Here is a 21,443-nt window from a genome sequence, read left to right on the forward strand (position 1 = left end):
TCCTTTTCTGCTTCCTCCTTTGGCTGGTATTATGTTCCTCAATCCCAAGGCCATTACATATGGCCGTTGTCCTGTCATATATGTCCACTGCCATCTCTGAGGTGCAATAACCTTTGAGTGTGTCCTGCACTGTGCTTTTAAATAGTAGGTGGTCTGTAGGTACTGTATTTTTATTTCATAAATAGTGTTATTTATTTCATTAATAGGGTTATTATTTATTTCCTGACTTTTTTTTCTGTGAAGATCCCGGAAAGGGTTATTAATATTTGGTTGTGTGGCTTTCTGGAAAACAATAAATGTTTACGTTTAGGCACCCCTGCGATCGTCACACTTTTTCTGTTACAAACTGACCCCGGACCCCACCAGAGAAGGGAAAAGTTATGTGGCCCTCACAGGAAAAAGTTTGGGGACCCCCACGTACATTATTGAAACAACATGCATGTATTATTAGTTTGTATCTATATCAGAATTAGCTTTAAAATACACTCTTAATGGAACTGTAAATGTGAAGCTGCTGAAAAAGAGCATCCAGCGAACCTGGGTAAATAAAAGTAAAGAAGAAGACTAAATGTCTCTAGAGAGAGATGCCAAAAAACAACATCCAATGGCATGGTGAAAAAAGTCCTTGAACTAAAAGAATCCTTGTAATTAATTTCACCTAAAAAAAAAGTGAAGAAATCCTTGAAAAAATGTCCACCCCCCCCAAACAAAGTTAATCCAAAAACCTATTTTAAAAAGAAAAAGACTTGAAATAATACCTTTTGTTTAATAAAACATTTTTTTGATCCACTTTTTCTCCCATTTTTCCATATTTTCTCCCATCCCAATTTCGTATCATCCAATTCAACCCTCCCCTATCACGAACACTGTTTCTTGCCTCCCACAAGCCGGCTGCAATGTGGACTAGTCATACATAGCACAAGTCCCCTCCGGTACTTGAGGTAACAGCAGTCGCATCTTTTCACCTGCGCAGCTTGATCTCAGTGGCGAGGAGTAACGTGTGGGAGGCTCACGCTGCCCCCGACACTTCCTGATTCTACTGCGCAGGCGCACCAACCGACCTGTAGGAGTCGCTGTCCACAACGCCCGATCCCCACCCATCAGTTTCCCACCCCCTAATACGGCCAATGTGTATTAGTACGGACGACCAGCTAAACTGAAAGCAAATGTGGAGCGCTGGGCTCGAACTGACGAGCCCAGCGTCTCCAGCATTTCGTGGCGAGTGCTTTGCCCACTACGCCACGTAGCCGCCCTTGTTTAATAAATTTATGAATAAAGGATCATCTTATCATCGTCTTAAATTAATGTCTTCCAGGTGCCAACATTATGCACTGAAAAAAAAAGTTTGTTGCATTTACTTGATTTTAATGTGTACATTGGTTCCACATGATCAGAATATGTCCAACTGACATACTTTTCCTCGTTCTCCTCACTTACTTATTGCTTGTGAACCCAACATATTTCATTCACATTAAGATTACTTAAAACAAGGGCGGTTAGCTGGCGTAGCGGAGATTGCGTTCGTCACCAACCCCGGAGCTGGATTCGCCTGTTTGAATCCAGCTCACAGCTCCGGGGTTGTCACCAGCTTGGCTGGCCGTTCACACTAATACAATTGGCAGTATTAGAGGGTGGGAGAAGCTGGCGGGGTGGGTCCGGGTCGTTGTAAACAGCGACTCCTACAGTTCGGTCGGGGCGCCTGCTAAGCGCGGATAGGACCTGAGTGGGATAGTGTGATCCTTCCACACGCTACGCCCTCTCAGGGAGGATCCGCGCTGCCAGGTGAAAAGAAGCGGTTGATTGGCTGGACGTGTGTCGGAGGAAGCACGTGATAGCCTCCACTCTCCCAGATGATCTGACTGTGGGGGGTAAGTGCGCAGCGACCAGGAAGGGGATTGGGAATTGGCATACGACTAAACATTGGGATGGGAGAAAATCGGAGGAAAATGGAGGGGGAAAAAGATCAATAAAAAAAATTTAAAAAAATATTACTTAAAACATGTCGTTACAGTAAACACAAATTAATTGTGTAATGTTAACGTACTGTTCAGGGTACTTGATTTTCAACACTAACTCCAACTTGATTTCTCAATGTAAATCTAACTTGATTTGTTCGAGTGCACAAAATCTTACATGTTTTTGCATTGACAAAAAAGGCAAAGAGTCAAGTTCTGTACCAAAAATGTTAAACATTTTATTGAACAGGTAAACAACAGCAGTGGATAGTAGTCAATATATAATAATAGATAGTCAATGTTTCTAAAACTGTTCGGGACCTTAAATGCATGGCAGTTGTATGTTTTGTTTTAATTCTCTTTTAATTTAGTTGTTTAAGAACTCCTGGTACATTAGTGTGATAGAAATGTGTGTGTATTTTGCGTGTATGTGTCTTGGTGTGATCAAAATGTGTGCGCATGTTGCATGTATGTGTCTTGGTGTTATACAAATGTGTGTGTATGTTGTGTGTATGTGTCTTGGTGTGTTTGAAGCTCCGCAATGTAGTTTTGGGAACAAAAACATGACATGTAGAATAATGTTTCAGTGGTTCTCTATAAAGTGCATATGCTCACTGTAGATTTAAAAGGCAAATACAAAATACTGTGAACCGTTACCACAAACAAATGAAAATAAGGGGAAAAAACTACTGTTGATACACATCTGGTGTAAGATTAAGTAATGGATGAAGAGAAATACAAAATACAACAAGTAAACCCTGCATCAACAGCATATAAATACTGCTGGCCTGGGAATGTAACAGAAACTATCAAGTAGGTCCAAGCTTTTGCATCACTACAGATTAAGGCATTCTTTAACAGCATCATAACACATTAAAACACATTTTGCTGGTTAGTGTTCTTGTATTTAAAGATATATCCATTAATTATGAATTTATAGCACTAGTACATTTCCATAATGTTTTGAATCGTTAGTGCAGTAGATCTTTTTATTATAATTATAGATCAGAGCTTTAATAATATAACTAATGGAGTTGATTTGTCACTCTGTGCTCAGTGATGCACAGTGATCAGACTATATATGCATCACTGTGCCTCACTGCATCACTGAGCACAGAGTGACGGTTACCATCTTCCTGGACTTTTACTTTTAAAACAACATTGTCAATATTACACTTACAATACACTTAATGTAGATATCTATTTGTTACTGTATTTATATTAGCATGTACATACATTACATAGGAAATGTGAATCCCGGACCGTATTTTATTCTTTATTCTTAGGCAATTTTTTGTTCTTATTTGTGATTTGTTTTGTCTACCTAAATGTTTACTGTGAGCAATTTGTAGTGCCAAATTTCCCTCGGGATGATTAAAGTATTTCTATTCTATTTATGTTACAGGGTTAGGTGCTGGGAATGTGGAGATGTAAGGGGTGCACAGAAACTGTATCAAATAGGTTCAAGCTTTTGCATCACTACAGGTTAAGACATCCACGATTTGGAAGTAGTTCTCCCTTTCCATGTACGTACCTGCACTGCCCATGTACATTTAAGACATGAAATTCCCTTATTGTCCACCACAATAAAACCCATTCCACTGGGGTCACTCATAAATCCCCACAGTGGTGTCTTCGATGGCCTTGTTGATGACGTCTTCATCCATATACCCTGTAGAAAACAGACAAAGGTTAAACAAGGGCTAACACTATATTGATTGAAAACCTTTATTTATCCCTGAGGGGAGATTCAGATGTCCATTACAGCATAACAGCAATTTAAAAACAGTTAATACATAACATACACTTATTAGTATGTGTTAAAAACAAAATGGACAAATACATAGGGATAAAAAAGAGCTATAAGTGGTGAAAAGAAAAATAAACAAGTCCAATCATGATGTTAAATAATTTAATTAATTGGTTACAGTCCACAACCCAGCTCCTCCAGTCCACAGCAGTTAGCCCGTCCTGGCCCTGCCTGGTTGTGGAGCCTGATTGCCACCGGCACAAAGGACTGCCCGAAGCGCTTTGTGGTATGTTGGGGGGGGATAAGTCTGTGGCTAAATATGTCTCAGCCCTGACAAACAGACAGTGGCATCAATATAAACATATACTTTCTGTTACAATTAGTCATGGGTCAGACCTTACTCTGCATGGACTACAAGACCCAATGAGAAAAGAAATAAGTACTGATCATTGTACATACCACATATTCACAGTACACAGTCCCTTCAGGATACACTCTCGTCCAGCATCCACATCATCACACTGAAAGGAACATTTCTTGATTAGTGTCTTAATTCAGCCATTGTGCTTTATTTTAAAGTCAACTACTGGTTCAAACTGTTATATGACTACATATTTCTCTGAGAATATAACAGCAGGATTCCTACGATGGCACAAGCCTTGCTGTGAGTAGTGTTGCATGGTATACCAGTATTGAAAAAGTAACGTGGCACTAGAGGTTTGAAAGCGGTACTATACCTCATTTTAGAGGAAAGGTTCAAACTGAGACAAAAAGATGCAAATAGTCAAAGGAAAAAGATGAAAAATAAAAGCACTCATGGCCTCCTGTACAATCATTTGTGGTAACAAAAAAAATCATTTCCATAGCCTTTCCTCAATAAAAAAAAATCTTAATTCCCCCAAAACAGCCATAATTCATAACTTTACAGGTTTTTCATGACAGTGGGACCAGTTAGCACTTACGTCAGCCATTTGTCTTTTGAGCTTTTCCCCTAGCTGTCCTCTCCTCTTTTGGAACAGCTTCGTCAGGTTGTCAGAGTGGAGATCAAGCTGAGACAGGAACTTGGACTGAAGTGGCATGATGGTGATTCTATTGAATTCAGCATTGATCTAAAAACAGGTAAAAAGCACAGGAATCAGAATAAAATAGTTAGAAGGTAGAAAGCCACTGTTATATATATACAGCCGATCAGGAAGGGGGAGATATAGCACAACGAAATATACAATCATATTAGCAGTTTGACAATGGACCCAAGACTTCCCTTGTAACGTTATCAACAGCAAATCCAAGATGAGATAAGCCATACCTCACTGACTTCAAAGAGAGCTGGCCACCTTGCCATGAAAGGCTCCACCATTGGTGCATCACGGACGACTTCAAGTCTTCTATGTGCGAAAGTCTTCTCCATCTTCAGTTTCACAACATCTGTTGTTCCTCTTCTTCACATCCAAGAGTAGATCTTTCTGCATGGCCTCCAGACTTTCCTCCGTTTCTGCTGACGGGTATGGTGGGCAGAAGTTAACCTCTGCTCTCTTGGCCTTTTTGACACCAAAGGCTGCACGCTTTCCTGTTAAACTATTGAGCTGCCGCTCTGTGCTCAGTGATGCAGTGAGGCACAGTGATGCATTATATAGTCTGATGGCTGTTGGAATGAAGGACTTCCTGTGCCGTTCAGTGCTGCATTTGGGTAGTGTGAGCCTAGCACTGAACATGCTCCTCCTGTCAGCCAAGTCTGTGTATAGTGGGTGGGTGGGGTTTTCCCTGATGGCCTGGAGCTTAGCGAGGCTCCTCCTCTCCGCCACCCTCGCTAGAGAGTCCAGCACCACCCCAACCATGCTGCTGGCCTTCCTGACCAGCTTATCCAGCCTGGTTGTGTCCACTGCTCTCAGTCCGCTGCCCCAGCAGGTCACAGCGTACAAGAAGGCGCCCGCCACCACCGACTCATAGAACATCCTCAACATCCTTGTACAGACATTGAAGGATCTCAGCCTTCTGAGGAAGTAGAGTCGGCTCTGGCCCTTCTTGTATAGTGCTTCTGCATGTTTTGACCCGTTCAGTTTGTTGTCGATGTGCACACCGAGGTATTTGTACACCTCAACCATGTCCACATCAACTCCCCTGATGGAAACAGGGGTCACAGGTAGGGATGCACCGAATGGGAAATTCTTGGCCGAAACCAATACCGAAAATAGAAAACAGTTGGCCGAAAACCGAAAGCCCGAAAATGATTATAGAATAGATTTTTTTTTTACCAATGTTGTGGAACATTATGATTATGGAAAAATATGATTATGGCAAAACTTAACTTAAATAATAAATAATCACTATTATGGGTCCATAAAACATTTATTCAGCACTTCTGAATGCATACAGTACATTAATTCAATCTTTTCTCTGGCTGCCGCAGCGGACATCTGTGCTCTACTGAGCGCACCTTTCTTGTCCCCAGATGATGTGCTCTCTTGACTTTGGCACAGTAGACGCACGACAGACAGACAGCGTCAATGTGAGAAACACAATCCCCCCCCCTCTCGCTCTGAATAATATGCATATTAGATCACTCAGTGATTAACCGCGACGGGCATATAGTTTAATAAGGATATAAAAGCATGTTAAAGACGCATTTATTGGACGTGTTGCGCGCAGAGTTTACATAGAAACAGCACGACTCCCGACAGCGCGATTCAGATTCAGATTCCTTTATTGAGCCATTTGTGTAAAACACATTGGTAATTGTTGCAGCAATACAGTGTATGCATTTTTCCTTTTTTCACAGTAAACAAACACCAACACAGAAACATCATCACAACAACACGCGTTAGGTTACAGGTTGTTTCTGTTGTTTCTGTTTCGGTGAAAAAACTTCGGCCGAAAGCCGAAAGGCCATTTTTTGCCATTTTCAGCCGAAAAGTTTCGGTGGCTGAAATTTCGGTGCATCCCTGTCACAGGTGCACTCCTCCTCCTCCCCAGCTCCACAACCAGTTCCTTGATCTTCGCCACATTTAGCTGCAGGTGGTTTTTATCGCACCATGTGACAAAGTCCACTACCAGTTCCCGGTATTCCCTCTCGTCACCGTCCTTTATACATGATCCCACTATCGCAGAGTCATCAGAAAACTTCTGAAGGTGGCAGGACTCTGACCGATAGTGGAAGTCGTTGGTGTAGACAGTGAAGAGGAAGGGAGAGAGGACTGTCCCCTGCAGGGCCCCGGTGTTGCTGACCAGTCTGTCTGACACACAGCTCCGTAGGCGCACGTACTGTGGTCTGCCCGTCAGATAGTCCACAACCCAGGACACCAGGGGGGCCTCTACTTGCATCGCCTCCAACTTCTCACCCAGTAGCCCAGGCCTTATGGTATCAAAAGCACTGGAGAAGTCAAAGAACATGACTCTCACAGTGCTCCCCGGCTTGTCTAGGTGAGTGTAGGCTCGGTTCAGCAGGTAGATGACAGCATCCTCTACCCCCACTCGGGGCTGGTAGGCGAACTGGAGTGGGTCTAGGTGGGGTTTGGTCACCGGGCGGAGTTGCTCCAGGACTAACCTCTCCATGGTCTTCATTATATGAGAGGTTAGAGCCACCGGCCTGTAGTCCTTGGACGTGCTGGGACGCGGGCACTTGGGGACAGGGACCACACAGGAGGTTTTCCCACAGTGTCGGGACTCTCTGCAGCCTCAGGCTCATATTGAATATGAACTGGAGCACATCACACAGCTGAGAGGCACAGGTTTTGAGTACCTTTGGGCTCACCCCATCAGGCCCTGCAGCCTTGCCTGCGTGTAACTTGCTCAGCTGTGTACTCACCTGGTCTGCAGACTGAGAGCCATACTGTGGGGATCTCAGGTGTTGGGGGGGGAGGAGCAGGTCTTCAAGCCGCGGGGGGCAGACAGGCTGCACCAGAGATGAGGGGGCGTGGGCAGTTGGGGGGATGGAGGGGGTTTGCTCGAGTCGAAGGGCTGAGAGGTGTGGGGGTGGATAGGGCAACTGGAGTGTGGGGGGGGGGGGGGCTGTGTCAAACCCCTGTTGTAAAACAGGTTTAGCTCATTAGCCCGGTCCACATCTCCATCCACTCCCCTTCCCCCTGCCGGTTTAATGCCAGTTATGGTCTGCATTAAGTATTTATGTGCATTTGTTTTCTTTATTACTTGTTGTCAACAATTAGTTTTCATGGATTTTTTTGGGTCAAAAACATTTGTTTTTAGTTCATTAGCCCGGTCCACATCTCCATCCACTCCCCTTCCCCCTGCCGGTTTAATGCCGGTTATGGTCTGCATTCCAGACCACACTTTTTTGATATATAGACCTAGACACCATCACCAGTTGTAGGTTGTCTGAAGTGCAGTGTTACTATGAAAATTCACTAGAATGCAGGATTTGAAAAAATGAATGACATCTTTTTTCGTCCAAATCCTGCATTCTAGTTAATTTTCATAGTAACAAACTGCACTTCAGACAACCTACAACTGGTGATGGTGTCTAGGTCCTGTGTTAAACAGCCGAGAGTAGTCACTGCTGTTTTTTGTAGTCTTCTTTCATACACACATCTTACCAAGTGTTAGCACCTAGGGCTGCATTTTAAATTTCGTTGTACCATTCTTGTGACAATGACAATAAAGATAATTCATTCATTAATCTGTACTGTTGATACATTTATGGAGTGATATGAATCTCGCCCGTCGGGATTAAAGGAATCACACACATAACGTGATTTCAGTTGTTATGGTGACATTTATTTTGACAGAGTTAGGGGGGGTGCACCGTTCCTGGAGGTACTGCAATACCAGGTCGATGCGTGGAGTGGACGGAGCAAGCCCCTTTTCCATCTCCCTGCTCCAAAAATCAATTTAATATATGGTCCCCGGGTAGGGGACGTATCAGATATTAAACTGATAAGAACAGATACTACACTTGATCTTAGCCAAAAGGCCGAGAAGCGATACCGTTAAACTGCCCGGAGGAGCGGCGTCATTCCCAGACAACTCACTCTCGGTCGTGGGTTTATGCAGAGATTATTCATAATATCTCTTAACGTGTAAGATAAATACTATTGAGGCAACATGTGTAGCGTCCGATATATGGATACGTCTACTTTTATACAAAATGTAACCGTAGAGGAATTATTTAAGAACAATGTAACGCTATTCAAGTATACTTCCCAACACATCCGCGTCACATGGCAGCCACCCTCCAATAGGACACGAGCTAAATATCAAAACTCAAAAACACCTAAAGGAAGAGTTGCATATATTTTTTACTCATCTGAATCATATAGACAAAGGACATTAATAACCTCAACCGAGCGCTCAGCGGGTGACATCAAGTTGACTTTACGATACAATCTCTGTTTTTGTGTTCTGTTCTCTCACGTTGCAGATACACACGGAGCTCTGGCTCCATCTGCTGGACAATCAAGCGAACTGCACTTAGCGTGGGCGAGGTAACTCCACGACCAATGTCCTCAAACTGAAAACATGTAATTTCATTACAGTCCCCTCGTGTTCATACTGAGGGAATGGGGTTTATATACTGGGGAAATAAACAAGACAATGAAATACAATTGATGAAACTTTGAACCATTGCTCATTTGAAGGTGTGAATATCTGGTGTATCTGCGGAGGACCAGGCCTCCCTCCTCGAGTCCACCATTTGCAAACGTGTGATTTCAACTTCAGATCTAATTGTATTGCTTATATATTATCTATGTATTGCTACTATTACTCTGCCATACGTGTACCTCCCCTCCCCCATGCTGCTATTGATCGGAAACGTTATTAACAGATTGCAGAATGGGTACAGTACAGTACAGTAGGGCTCAATATACACACAATTGTTAAGGGGATGCAGACCAGAGAAAGACTTTCGTCTTGTTTACATCAGGGTCCCCCATTTTCAATTCATAGTGACGCCCGAATTCCCCCAAGATGGTCAATAAAGGAATATCTTACTTTAAAACTATGCAACGTTACTCCAGAGGCAGTGAGTTGAGCTTTTAAACGTCTGGCTCAACCCGTTAGAAATACTTGAACCTCTTGCCGTTCTGCTGGACGTGACGTTAATAATCGTCTCTGAAGAAGCTCCAGCTTTTCCATCCCTGCATCTGATCAAAACACTCGACGACGACACTGCAGACTGAAGTGGACGTGCATTTTATTTTACATTTAACGCTAGACTAGGGAACTAAAAACAAATGGTTTTGACCCCATGAAAACTAATTGTTGACAAGCAATAAAGAAAACAAATGCACATAAATACTTACTAGAGTTGCATGTCTTACGTTTTCAAAACATCCGCCAACGTATTTCCCCATGAAAACCGAACGTCCCAGACGGTTTGGTCCTCTAACGTTGGTTTATGTCTCTTTCCATGTCCAACTTGTCTTCTTAATAATAAACAGCGCGGTGTAAAATACTCAAAGGGTACAGGTTATAAAATACTCAAAAGGTACAGGTTATATTCCAGTATGCCATGATGGTGGTGGTATTCACTTTGTGCCGAATTGCACAAACAATTGACTATGGGGGAGGGGGGGGGTTGTCCCAGGTGTCCTGGTGCTGTGCAGTCCTGCGCATTGCAACACATGGAGGTGTTAAGTGGTGGACGTGGGGGAGGGGAGGCTTCAGCCAGGTCAAGACCAAGTTAGTTGGGTTGGTGTCCCACTACATAACATTAATCTTTGTATCTTCTGTACCCTCCATATATGTGAATCTAAACCAGTCTTTCTAAAAGCAAATATCCTAATGACTAATTTACTTCCAATGGAATTTGTAATTATGGCCTACAGAGGGGGGGGGGGGGGGGGCGCCGCCTGAAAACTTTGGGAACCCCTGGCTTATAGAAGAAATCTGGATATTGGGCCGCTGCAAATTCGCCCCCTACTGGCCATGGCAGGCATCAACGTTATTAGATCACTTTTAGGGGGGCTGTGCCTTTTATCTTGCTTTTATCACAAAACGCACAATTCTGTTGGACATTTGAGCTAAGCTGAACCACTATTTATGCTATTAAGTTCTCATCTATTTTTAGAAATGTAATTGGTCTGCTTTAAAAAATAAAATGTATCTCAAACCTCATTTTAATTCGTCTACTGTATAAATTAGCTACAGTAGATTTAGCTAGGCCTATCCTAATGGTAGAGCTGGCAGGTAACACCCTATTATGCTAAAACATGCATTTGTTTGTTGTCCACTAAGCTTGCTATAGGTAGGTTAAAATCACTGATTATTGGAATACTAAATCTAAAGAAAAGAAAATGATCAGAATTCTTTCACTCTCAATCAACCAAAAGGGGGCCCTTTGCCCCAATGAAGAGGGGGTTATTTGCCACAAATGTGGTCACTACTAAATGTTTTAAATCGTTTTTTTCCTTCTTTTTCTTAGTGTATTATTTCTCCCAAAACCTTTGTAATAACATAATAATCATTTCAGAGCTATGGTATTATCACATTACGCTGCAATCCTTTTAAAATTATAAAATATTAGATCAAGGACTGCGTTTCTTGTTGTTCTTGCATGTTACCTACCAAAGTCGGCCCATGTCACCCCACTTCTTAGGGACCTGCACTGGCTCCCCATTGCTGCACGAATCCGCTTCAAGGCCCTCAAAGGTAACCGCTCCCGCCTACCTCCGGTCAATGGTCTCTAACTACACACCCTCAAGACCTACGCTCTGCATCTTCTGGCCGTCTCAGACCCACTCCTATCCGAGCTCCGGGAGGGTCATCAAGGAGAACCTGCCTTTTCTCAGTCCTTGCCCCACAATGGTGGAATGAACTACCCACCCCAGTTAGGACAGCCTAAACCCGTCCAATCTTTCGCCGTTGACTAAAGACGCACTTCTTCAACCATTATCTGAATAATAAATAAAAAAAATAATCTAACCCTAACTAACCTTACTGTCATGCACTTGTCCTAATATACTGTAGCACTCAACACTTTGATGAACATTGTTACTCAGCTGATAGAGTTGTGCCCTTCCTGATGACTTGTTGTACAGAACTTTTATAAACACTCCTCTGCAGTTGTACTGAATAAACACTAATTCTACAATAATACTATTACACTGTATATATCAGTATATTTATCTACAAATGTTGGATATATCTGCATACATCCCTGTTCACATATCTGTATATATCTTATACCTACTCTTCTTACTTATACCACTGGCCAGTATGGCTTACTACTACCATAGTATATTTACACCTGTATCACTGTACATACATCAGTTTAGCATATTACTCAGTAGCTTGTTATATATATATATATATCACATTTCATTAATTAAGTACATTTTATATTGTTAATGCACTGTTACATTTGCACTCTGGTTAGATGCCAACTTATTTCCGTTGCACTGTACTTGTGACGTGCAGTGAGAACACATTTTAATCTAAAGATCATTCTAAAGCAAATATTAGTTATAAAAATATTTACAAGTTCAAATAAGTTCTCATACCAGACGATGCACAACCAGTAATTTGAGGCAATGCAAATAGAGTATGTTTTTATTATAATACTTGTAATACCTCTGGCAGATTACCATTATGTGTTCCATTCTTAAAGTTACAAACTGATTTTCAGACTTTGGAACACGTTTATTTCAAAATGATGGGATTTAACTAATTACCATTCCATTTGGTCACTACCGAAATGTTACCATATGTTTCGGTAGTGACTGTTTCGGCAGTGACAATTCTGGCTAACTTTGAGCATAACTAAAGAATGCTAGCAAGCACATGGCTAGCTTACACATCTTTGAAGAGGTATACACACATAAAAACATAATATTCCGCATGAAACGCCAAAAAAGTTTCCTTAATTGAAGAAAATATGTGTTTGTGGTGACAATTATTATGGTTAAACACAGATTTTCAGACTTTGGAACACATTTATTTCAAAAGTATGGGATTTAGCTACCATGCAGCCATGAGGGACAGGGAGGCAGTGTCAATTCTCAGGCTCAGCCAATGGACTAAAACTCCTGTTTCGGTAGTGACATGAAAACTAGGGACAAGGTTTTTTGAGTATAGTTTTTTAATAAAAAGATTAAACCCACAATAAATCTAAATCGTTCAACTTCTGTTTAAACTTTTAATCATGAAGATCTTTGAAATTACACCATTGTACTAAATCTAAAAAAAAATGTAAGTGTTATTTACATACATTGAAATTTACATGTCAGGGTTTGGGACGCGTTTTCCTTAATGCCAAGCAAGCAGTGCAAAAATGCTTCCGCATTCGTCACCGCACGCCAGTGCGGTAAAGCGCCCTTCTTTTCAGACAAATGCTACCGTGCGTACGCCGGCGGCGTTTTCCTTAATGCCAAGCATGCAGTGCAAAAATGCTTCCGCATTCGTCACCGCACGCTAGTGCGGTAAAGCGCCCTTCTTTTCAGACAAATGCTACCGTGCGTGCACCGGCGGCGGCGTGCTCGCTCAGGTGCGTGCGTGCGCCGGCGTGCTCGCGCGAGGTGCCCGCGCATGCGCATGAGATCCCGCCGCGGTTCGACACGAGCGGAGCTCAATATATATAAGTCACCGCCCCTTATTCAGTATCTAGCAATAGCTCAATTGGCAAGGCCACATGGCTGTGGATCCTATGGCTCGTTTGCTGGCGAGTTCGAATCCCATCGAAAATATTTTTTAACGTGATTTTTTTTTAATGTGTATTCTTTCGCCGGTTAAGGTTAGGCATGGTTAAGGTTAAGGTTAAGGTTAGGCATTGTTTCGGAGTTGGTTAAGGTTAGAACGGTTAAGTTTAGGCGCTGTTAAGGAGCTGGTTAAGGTTAGAGTTTGTCAAAGAGAATGGCAATATAATTTCTATGGTTAAGGTTAGGCATTGTTTCGGAGTTGGTTAAGGTTAGAACGGTTAAGTTTAGGCGTTGTTAAGGAGCTGGTTAAGGTTAGAGTTTGTCAAAGAGAATGGCAATAGACAGCCTATTTCCGCTCGACCTGGGCGCTGGGCGGCGGAAAATGAAAGGCGCATTACTGCACGCCACTACGGTAAATTTTTGCACTGCTTGCTTGGCATAAAGCTACACGCGTTTGGGACAGCTACTTCCCAATAGAAAGTACCCAAATGATGATTTTGTATATATTTAGCTCATCACAATATAATTTAATGCATTGGGTTTAAATAGATCATAACATATTCTTAGTAAATATCTATGTCTGAATACTTAATTGTTTTGTTAAATAGTTTTTCTTGTTGTGGGACTGCACTTTGAACTAATTCGGTAGAATGCCCCATATATATTGCTGGACACTGAGCCTGAGATGACAAATTCCAGATGACACAACCCTGGTCCCCGCGAACGACCACACGGTGGCAGTGTGAGCTCGCTTTGGAGCACTTGGGCGGCAGGTAGTTTCCATCCATCCAGATCTGTTTTGTACAGATGGCCTATTAATATAGGGAGAGAGAGAGTATGGCTGTGCAGAACGAGATTACGTGTAGTTTTTGTGTAGTAGAGAGAAACAGCATGGTTTAGAGATAATATATGCTCCATAGTGATAGCTATCAAACTTAATACAATATATTCGAGTGTTTTTATATTTAGATGATTCTGAATTGTCCATGAGCGAGTGCAAAAGTTTAAAGTGTGTGTGTGAGAGAGAGAGAGAGCGAGAGAGAGAGAGAGAGAGAGAGAGAGAGAGAGAGAGAGAGAGAGAGAGAGAGACCGACCGACCGACCGACCGACCGCGTGCACTGGGTGGAAATAATGAAAGTGTAGATGCTCTACGGCTGCAATGCTGTACTGGACACACTGACTGTCTGCGTGTCAATAATAATGAGTATCTTGTAAAGACACGCTGAACCGGCGGCTTTTTTTTAGGTCCGTGCCCGCGTGGCCTCGTGCCAAGTTCCTGCACCTGCAAGTGAATAGATCGTCCAATGACGTCACGGGGGTGGTGGTGGTGGCAGCGGTAGCGGTAGCGGTAGGGCGGCAGAGCGGCAGAGCGGCAGGCACAACAAGCACAGCAGCGCGGCTGGGCTCGTGCGCTCCTCCACACTGTCTGCACACACTGCAGTTTGTCCCTCTGGCGCGCGGATCGAGGCTCGAGGCTCGCGGTGGGAAAGTGAAGTGGATCCAGACCTGGAGGATACAGCGGCAGCAGGCGCGAGGCGGAGAAGGAGCAGGCAGCACGTCATCTGCCCCCCTCGCATCTCGCGCTAACGTCAACGTCAATATATTTTTTTTAATCGACGCGTAACGACCCATACATTAAAAAGACTGTAACGGAACACAGCTTGCTGTTGACAAATACTAGCTTTCTTTTTTATTATTTTGTAGTGTGTGTGTGTTTGTGGACGTCTGAACCATGGCGGAGAGAAGTGGCCGCTTGAGTTTCCAGGCTGCGGGGAGCGGGGCTCTGAACAGACCCGTCCCCATGAACCTGTTCGCCACATGGGAGATTGATGGATCCTCCCCGAACTGCATCCCAAGGTGAGGAAGAGACCGTTTCATTATATTATAGCGCTATAGCGCGGCGTTTAAACTTAAAACGAGGTGGGTCAGATTCTGGCAGGGGGTCAGATAGAATTCGGCACAACACCGGCAGATTCTACCGGTCCTCCTGCGAGCTGTCATTCGGGTTCAGTCAAACCCGGTGCCAGCTGTATGCGCAGCGGTTCGGGACGCTGCATCTCGGCTGCTGTATCATCCTTGATGAACCGGGGACTCAGAGCGGGTCCACGGGGAGCCCTCCCTGTCATCATCATGGGTGTTGTGTTGGGTGCATTATTTTATCCGACCGACTGCAGTTGAATGTCTTGCCTATAATGTAGGCTACTTGTAAACACCCGTTAGAATGTCCCCACTCAGCTTCGTTTATTTTGCTAAATCATTGTGTGTAGTTAAGTCCACAGACTCCACACCATGGACCAGATTTGGTTCCCATGGAAATGCAAGGCTCACTGGGGAAAAAGCGACTAAGGTGGGACCAGTGTGTTGGTTAACACCCCAACAACCAGAATGCGATGGATATGATGTGTGGGAGCTTTATGGCATAATAATGGAAATATAGCCTTCTTTGCTTTTTCTTTTCAGACAATTAATTAAATGGAAAATTCAATTCACCCAATAGAGTTGACATCAGCTGTCATTTCTCTGTGTGTACAGCCCAGTTTCAATTATTTGGGAATTATGAATAATTCTCTTCTTAAGCTTAATAACAATGGCAGTGTTGGAAAAGTAACTAAGTATTTCTACTCAAGTGCCGTACTTAATTACAATTTCGAGGTACTTGCGCGTTACTCAAGTATTTTAATCTGGGAGAACTTTGTACTTTTTTTTTACACCACTACATTTCAATGGAAATATTGTACTTTTTACTCCACTATAGATTTATCTGACTGAACCCATCAGTTACTAGTTACTTTGATTAAATAAGATTTTGCATAGAAAACATAGCAAAAATGTATGAAGATAATGGTCTTTCAAATTTGAAGCCTGTCAATTTACAACGTGATTACGTAAGGATGTAATCAGAGCCAGCATACCTACTGGACCACATACCACTTTAACCTTTAGAGGTCAATGGATCGAGGATTGCACAATCCCAAGCACTGGAATACACAAACATCACATAGAAAGTGCGTACCTTTACTTTTGACACTTAGTACATGATTCAATATCACATACTTCTCTACTTGTGTGTCGAATTTTTAATGGAGGGATTTTACTTTTAGCAGAGTATTATTTTAGCTGAGTCTTTCTTTCTTTTACTTAAGTAAAGGAACTGTGTACTTCTTCCAACACTGAACAGTGGAGACAAGCCTCTAGTGATGAGGTCATCAAGAGATAAATCCTGGAGCTGCTCTAATGGAACACCTCCTATAGGACACTATGACAGTAACCATGGTGATCTTCCTGGGATATGGATTCATGTTCTGACTCAGAACTGTATATGCCCTGCTAAAACTCATTAGAACAATTATACGAGCTCACACATTCGGCCACTATTTCTTTGTCAACGGAACAGCCATATAGATGGTTTCACGGGCATTCTGTTGCTAGGGAACACGTTTGGACCCATGTGTCTTTCCCGTTCCGTTATCGCGTTAGCAAACATCGCAACAGGAAATAAACTCCAGTCCATTTTAGAATGACGTGTATGTTGTTGTCAAGTTGAAACCGTCTATAATTAGAATCAGATTCCAATTATATGGGATCAACTCCAGGAAGGGTCACATTAAAGTGTTGATGCATGCTCTGGTCTGGTCCCCATAGCTTAGGGGGACTGTTTTCTATGGAGATATTGACCTAACTGTCCGGTGATCATTCGAACAGCACAGCGGTGTGTCCTCTTCTTGTTCTCTTAGACTGGATGTTCCAGCTGTGATCTTGCTTCATGACGTTAAGAAAAACAAAAACGTCCCATTTCGAGTCGGCGGTCAAAACCCCAACACGACTAATACTTGCTGTCAGGATTTGGTCCAGATTTCAGCTTGCGGAGGAGCTCACAAGCTAAATTTAGGCCTAATTTATTCATGTTCCCGTGGCCGTCTCCCTTTTCCCTTGTCTTTAATTAGGCCCGGTGCATTTTAATGTGCATTGTGCATGAGATGATCCTCACAATAACAGTAACTGATCTGCAGCAACTACCTATCGGGTGTGGGAGGGGGGGGGGGGGGTATTCAAGGTTAGTTGATTATTACGCAATTCAACCTTGATATCTGACCCCGCTTGTCAGCACTGAATAGTGAATACTATAGACTCTGGAGCTCGTTGAGCATGTGGAGAAACGTATGACATTATGTACTGTAGGGTCTGCTCTGTTCTGGGCTTACACTGCCCATGCAGTGGGGATTATAAGCCATTATGTATAGTGTTCAGGTCAAATCTGGCCCAATTTACAACCGTCCAGTATCAAAAATATGCTTTCTTTCACCTGAAAGGCTTGGTTAATTCCTCATCACTAGGCATTCTGAACATAGCAAATTATTTATCACCACTTTCATTGAATTCTAAGCAGTTTCATTCAAACTACAGTGTAGGCTTATTACATGGTACTATGCTGGCCTGCCCTGCAGAAGCTAACCACAGTGACTACAATTATTTATTAGATTTAGTTATAAGTTAAATGTAACTTTTTCTCAATATCTGTTTTATCTTGTGACAAAGTTTCAGAGTTCAAACCTGCTCTGTTTTTAGAGAAAAGGGTATAAAGAATGGCTGTAACTACAAAATCACTGGATGGGTCAAAGAACTTTAAAGGCTTTTTTCTCAGTTTCACTGATGGCATAGTTCCTGCGGTTAGTTTCTGCAGGTCAGTACATGGCAGTGGGGTACTACGTGGACCTACGTTGTACTACAGGGTACTAAGAGGGTGCTAGTAAAGAGTATAGGTGGTTGGTCAAAAACGGACAAAACATCACAAGCGGGGACTCTGGAGTGAACACAATGCAAGGGTTAAACCACGGTGTCGGGACCCCCCCGGTTCAGTATCCAGTGTTGTAGCGCTATTATAGGGCGAGAGTGGCTCGGGAGGTAGAGCAGTCAGAGGTTCCCAGTTCGATGCCCGCTCCTCCCGGGCAGCGTGTCGAAGTGTCCTCGAGCAAGACTCTTAACCCCTAATTGCTCCCGATGAACAGGTTGGCACCTTGCATGGTCACGCCTCAGCCGTCGGTGTGTGGATGTGTGAGTGAGTGGGTAAAATGTGAGCAACAAAAATTGTAAAGCGCTTTGGATAAAAGCTCTATATAAATGGAGTAGGATATAGCATATAGTTTGTGTGACCTTTATATACTATAATATATAGTATATACTATAGTGCCTACAGTGTATTTGTATTTGTATTTATTGGTTTAAAATACAGAGACAGTGCATATTAAGGAACATTTGACTGTAAATATGCCAGTTTAGCCAAGTTGGCTAATTTTCAACTGTAGTCTCTGGGGCAGGTGACATGAGCACTACAATAATTAAGACATAGTACAATAATTAAAACACAGTAGGAATCAGTATAGGTTACAATACACTAAAATACATACAAATAAATACATTAAAATACATTACAATACATCACAACCCCTCAGTTAAAATGGTCGCACACTTGACCATCTCTCAACCATGATTTTAAGTTAGTTTTAAATGAAATGTAACTTTGATACTCCCTGAGCCGTGTTGGCAGACTGTTCCAGGTGTGGGCTGCTCTCACGGAAAAGGCTGCCTGACTAAAAGCAGACCTCCTGTTTGGGACGACACAGTCCCCTCTGACTACAGACCTGGTATATCTGTCAGCAGATGCTTTCTGTTTTATGAAAGTACAGAGGGGGGGGAGGAGCCAAGCCATGTAGGATTTTATAGGTAAGGCAGGCATCTTTGAATTTGACGAGATTGTCCCAGCTCAGTAGGTTCTGGTTTGCTATGCTATAACAATGGTGGTGGCTGTTTGTTTTCCTGTCCAGAACTTTCACAGCCTGATGGTAAACTACCTGTACAGATCGTAGTGTTGTACAGGAGGCTTGTGTCCAGCTAGTCAGACAGTGCCCCCTCCCTCCCTCCCTACTACATCCCTGGGGGCTTGCTATAGTTCCCAGCTGTATGTGTACCGTCCGCTACGCTTTACTAGCTTCATATCACTGCCGGGCAAATGAACACAGACTGAAATTAACTCGAGATCTCCCGGGGGAGGCGACGGTGTGTCATGTAATTCTATTTTGAAGCAAGCAAGGTGTAACGGTGGTATATACAGCTGGTTCCAGCGTGCAACTAATTGACCCAACTGACCTATCTCAAATCCCGCCCCCTTGTCTTGATCCTTTGTGATTGGATTGTGATTGGAAGATCAAGAAAAGAGGACGAGGGTTGAGATACATCTATTTAGGCCTATATTAGATAAGATAAGATATTCCTCTATTGATCCCCAGGTTGGGGAAATTCGGGTGTCATAGCAGCATGGGGGAGGGGGGAGGGGGGAGGGGAGGTACAGGTATGAGCAGGGTAATAGTAGAAATACATATAGGCAATACAATTTGATTTGAATATAAAAATATGAGAAAAACAACAAGACAGTGTAAACAAAGGTGCAGATGAGGGTCTGTAGTAGGCCCTATCGGTTTATATTATGTAATAAATATAGGCAATACAATTTGATTTGAATATAAAAATATGAGAAAAACAAACAAGACAGTGTAAACAAAGATGCAGATAAGGGTCTGTATCGGTTATATTATGTAATAAATATAGGCAATAAAAATCTGAATATATATGTAAGAGTAAAAGTAAACAGCATACACAAGGTACCCTAACTGGCATGATACACGTCATTACGTTGTAGTCCGTTCAGGTTTTGGTGGTTAAGAGTCAGACATTACAGTTTTTGAGTTCTGAGTTCTGCAGCCGTTAGTTCTCCAGCTGCTGTTATATTATATAGTGATACAGTAAGTTGGTCCTCAGTGCAGACTAAACCTTTTCACATGGGGAACCAGAGGCTGAAACCTAGCTTGGATGGCGAGCCACAGGTCAAACAGATACGACTGGTTATTTATTATTTAGAAATTCAACACGTAGCTTAGACATTAGCTTCCTAGGTCTTATGTCATCATTGTTTATTCTTATGCCTCGCTGTAATAAGCAAGGTATCTCAAATCAGAATCAGAATCGCAATCAGAAAGGTCTTTGTGGCCAAGTAGTTTTAACATACAAGGAATTTGCTTTGGTCGTTTTTTTTTGTGCGACGTTAACGGACAGACAATAAAATAAAAGTTGGAATAAAATAAAATGGGATATAAACTAAATTTAAATAGAGGCACAATAGAATAGAATAGAATTATGAAATAAAGTTAGGCCAGGGCTGTACAGCTGTAAAATAAAAGGTGGAATAAAATAAAATGGGATATAAACTAAATTAAAATAGAGGCACAATAGAATAGAATAGAATTATAGAATAAAAATAACGTTAGAGGAATGGAGGGGCAATGTCTTAGAGCAGATCAAATAGAATATTTTATCTTATCTCCCGTGCCTTTCTGACGAGACGAGGGTCACCTTGCGGGGGGGCCAGAGTTGACCCGCGGGGCCCTGCTGTGCTGTGGACGGCCCTGCACTGCAGTGAAACTCTAGTGTCGAAATTGAACTGTCAATCAACATCTCCTGGTAGTGGATCAGCGCAGCTCCCACATCGACCGCTGTCTCTCCTGACAACCTCTGTTAACCTGACGTCCGCTCACCTGCTCTATTCAATCATACCAGCCACTTTCTCTACAATCTATATATTCACGTAATAGCCTTTTTCATCTAGCCTAATACTTTGCCCATGTGATGCCCGGCTTGTGCTAAGCCCAAACGTATGGATCTGATCTATATGGTACATAATATCTGATCTATATGGTACAGATCTGATCTATATGGTACAGATCTGATCTATATGGTACAGATCTGATCTATATGGTACAGATCTGATCTATATGGTACAGATCTGATCTATATGGTACAGATCTGATCTATATGGTACTGATCTGATCTATATGGTACAGATCTTGGTACAGATCTGATCTATATGGTACAGATCTGATCTATATGGTACAGATCTGATCTATATGGTACATAATATTTGATCTATATGGTACAGATCTGATCTATATGGTACAGATCTGATCTATATGGTACAGATCTGATCTATATGGTACAGATCTGATCTATATGGTACATAATATTTGATCTATATGGTACAGATCTGATCTATATGGTACAGATCTGATCTATATGGTACAGATCTGATCTATATGGTACAGA

The 21,443-nt window shown here is 42.5% G+C and overlaps 2 protein-coding genes across 8 annotated transcripts in view; one reads left to right on the forward strand and one right to left on the reverse strand.

The window, feature by feature from the left end:
• Positions 1 to 2,208: 2,208 nt before the first annotated feature.
• On the reverse strand, positions 2,209 to 10,186 carry LOC311224817 (uncharacterized protein). 3 transcript variants are annotated; one of them, XM_084309944.1, is made up of 5 exons: positions 9,960 to 10,186; positions 5,012 to 5,197; positions 4,668 to 4,814; positions 4,165 to 4,226; positions 2,209 to 3,627 (listed from the first exon to the last, which is right to left on the reverse strand). In XM_084309944.1, exons 2-5 carry the CDS (start codon positions 5,111 to 5,113, stop codon positions 3,615 to 3,617), a joined length of 324 nt encoding a protein of 107 aa, XP_084166070.1. In that variant the 5' UTR covers positions 5,114 to 5,197; positions 9,960 to 10,186; the 3' UTR covers positions 2,209 to 3,614. The 3 variants fall into 3 exon arrangements, 1 of the variants encoding a protein (XP_084166070.1); XR_014619469.1 differs by lacking the exon at positions 5,012 to 5,197 and having other exon boundaries at positions 9,978 to 10,186; XR_014619470.1 differs by lacking the exon at positions 5,012 to 5,197.
• A 4,479-nt stretch (positions 10,187 to 14,665) lies between these two features.
• pacs2 (phosphofurin acidic cluster sorting protein 2) overlaps positions 14,666 to 21,443 on the forward strand; it is a 176,135-nt gene continuing 169,357 nt past the window's right edge. For all 5 annotated transcript variants that reach the window (XM_084310536.1, XM_084310540.1, XM_084310538.1 and 2 more), the window contains exon 1: positions 14,666 to 15,149. In XM_084310536.1, the coding sequence (XP_084166662.1) occupies positions 15,025 to 15,149 (125 nt within the window). In that variant the 5' untranslated portion in view covers positions 14,666 to 15,024. The remainder of the gene's footprint in view (positions 15,150 to 21,443) is intronic.

Source organism: Notolepis coatsorum (genome assembly GCF_963971535.1).
Source record: "Notolepis coatsorum genome assembly, chromosome: 3".
NCBI lineage: Eukaryota > Metazoa > Chordata > Actinopteri > Aulopiformes > Paralepididae > Notolepis > Notolepis coatsorum.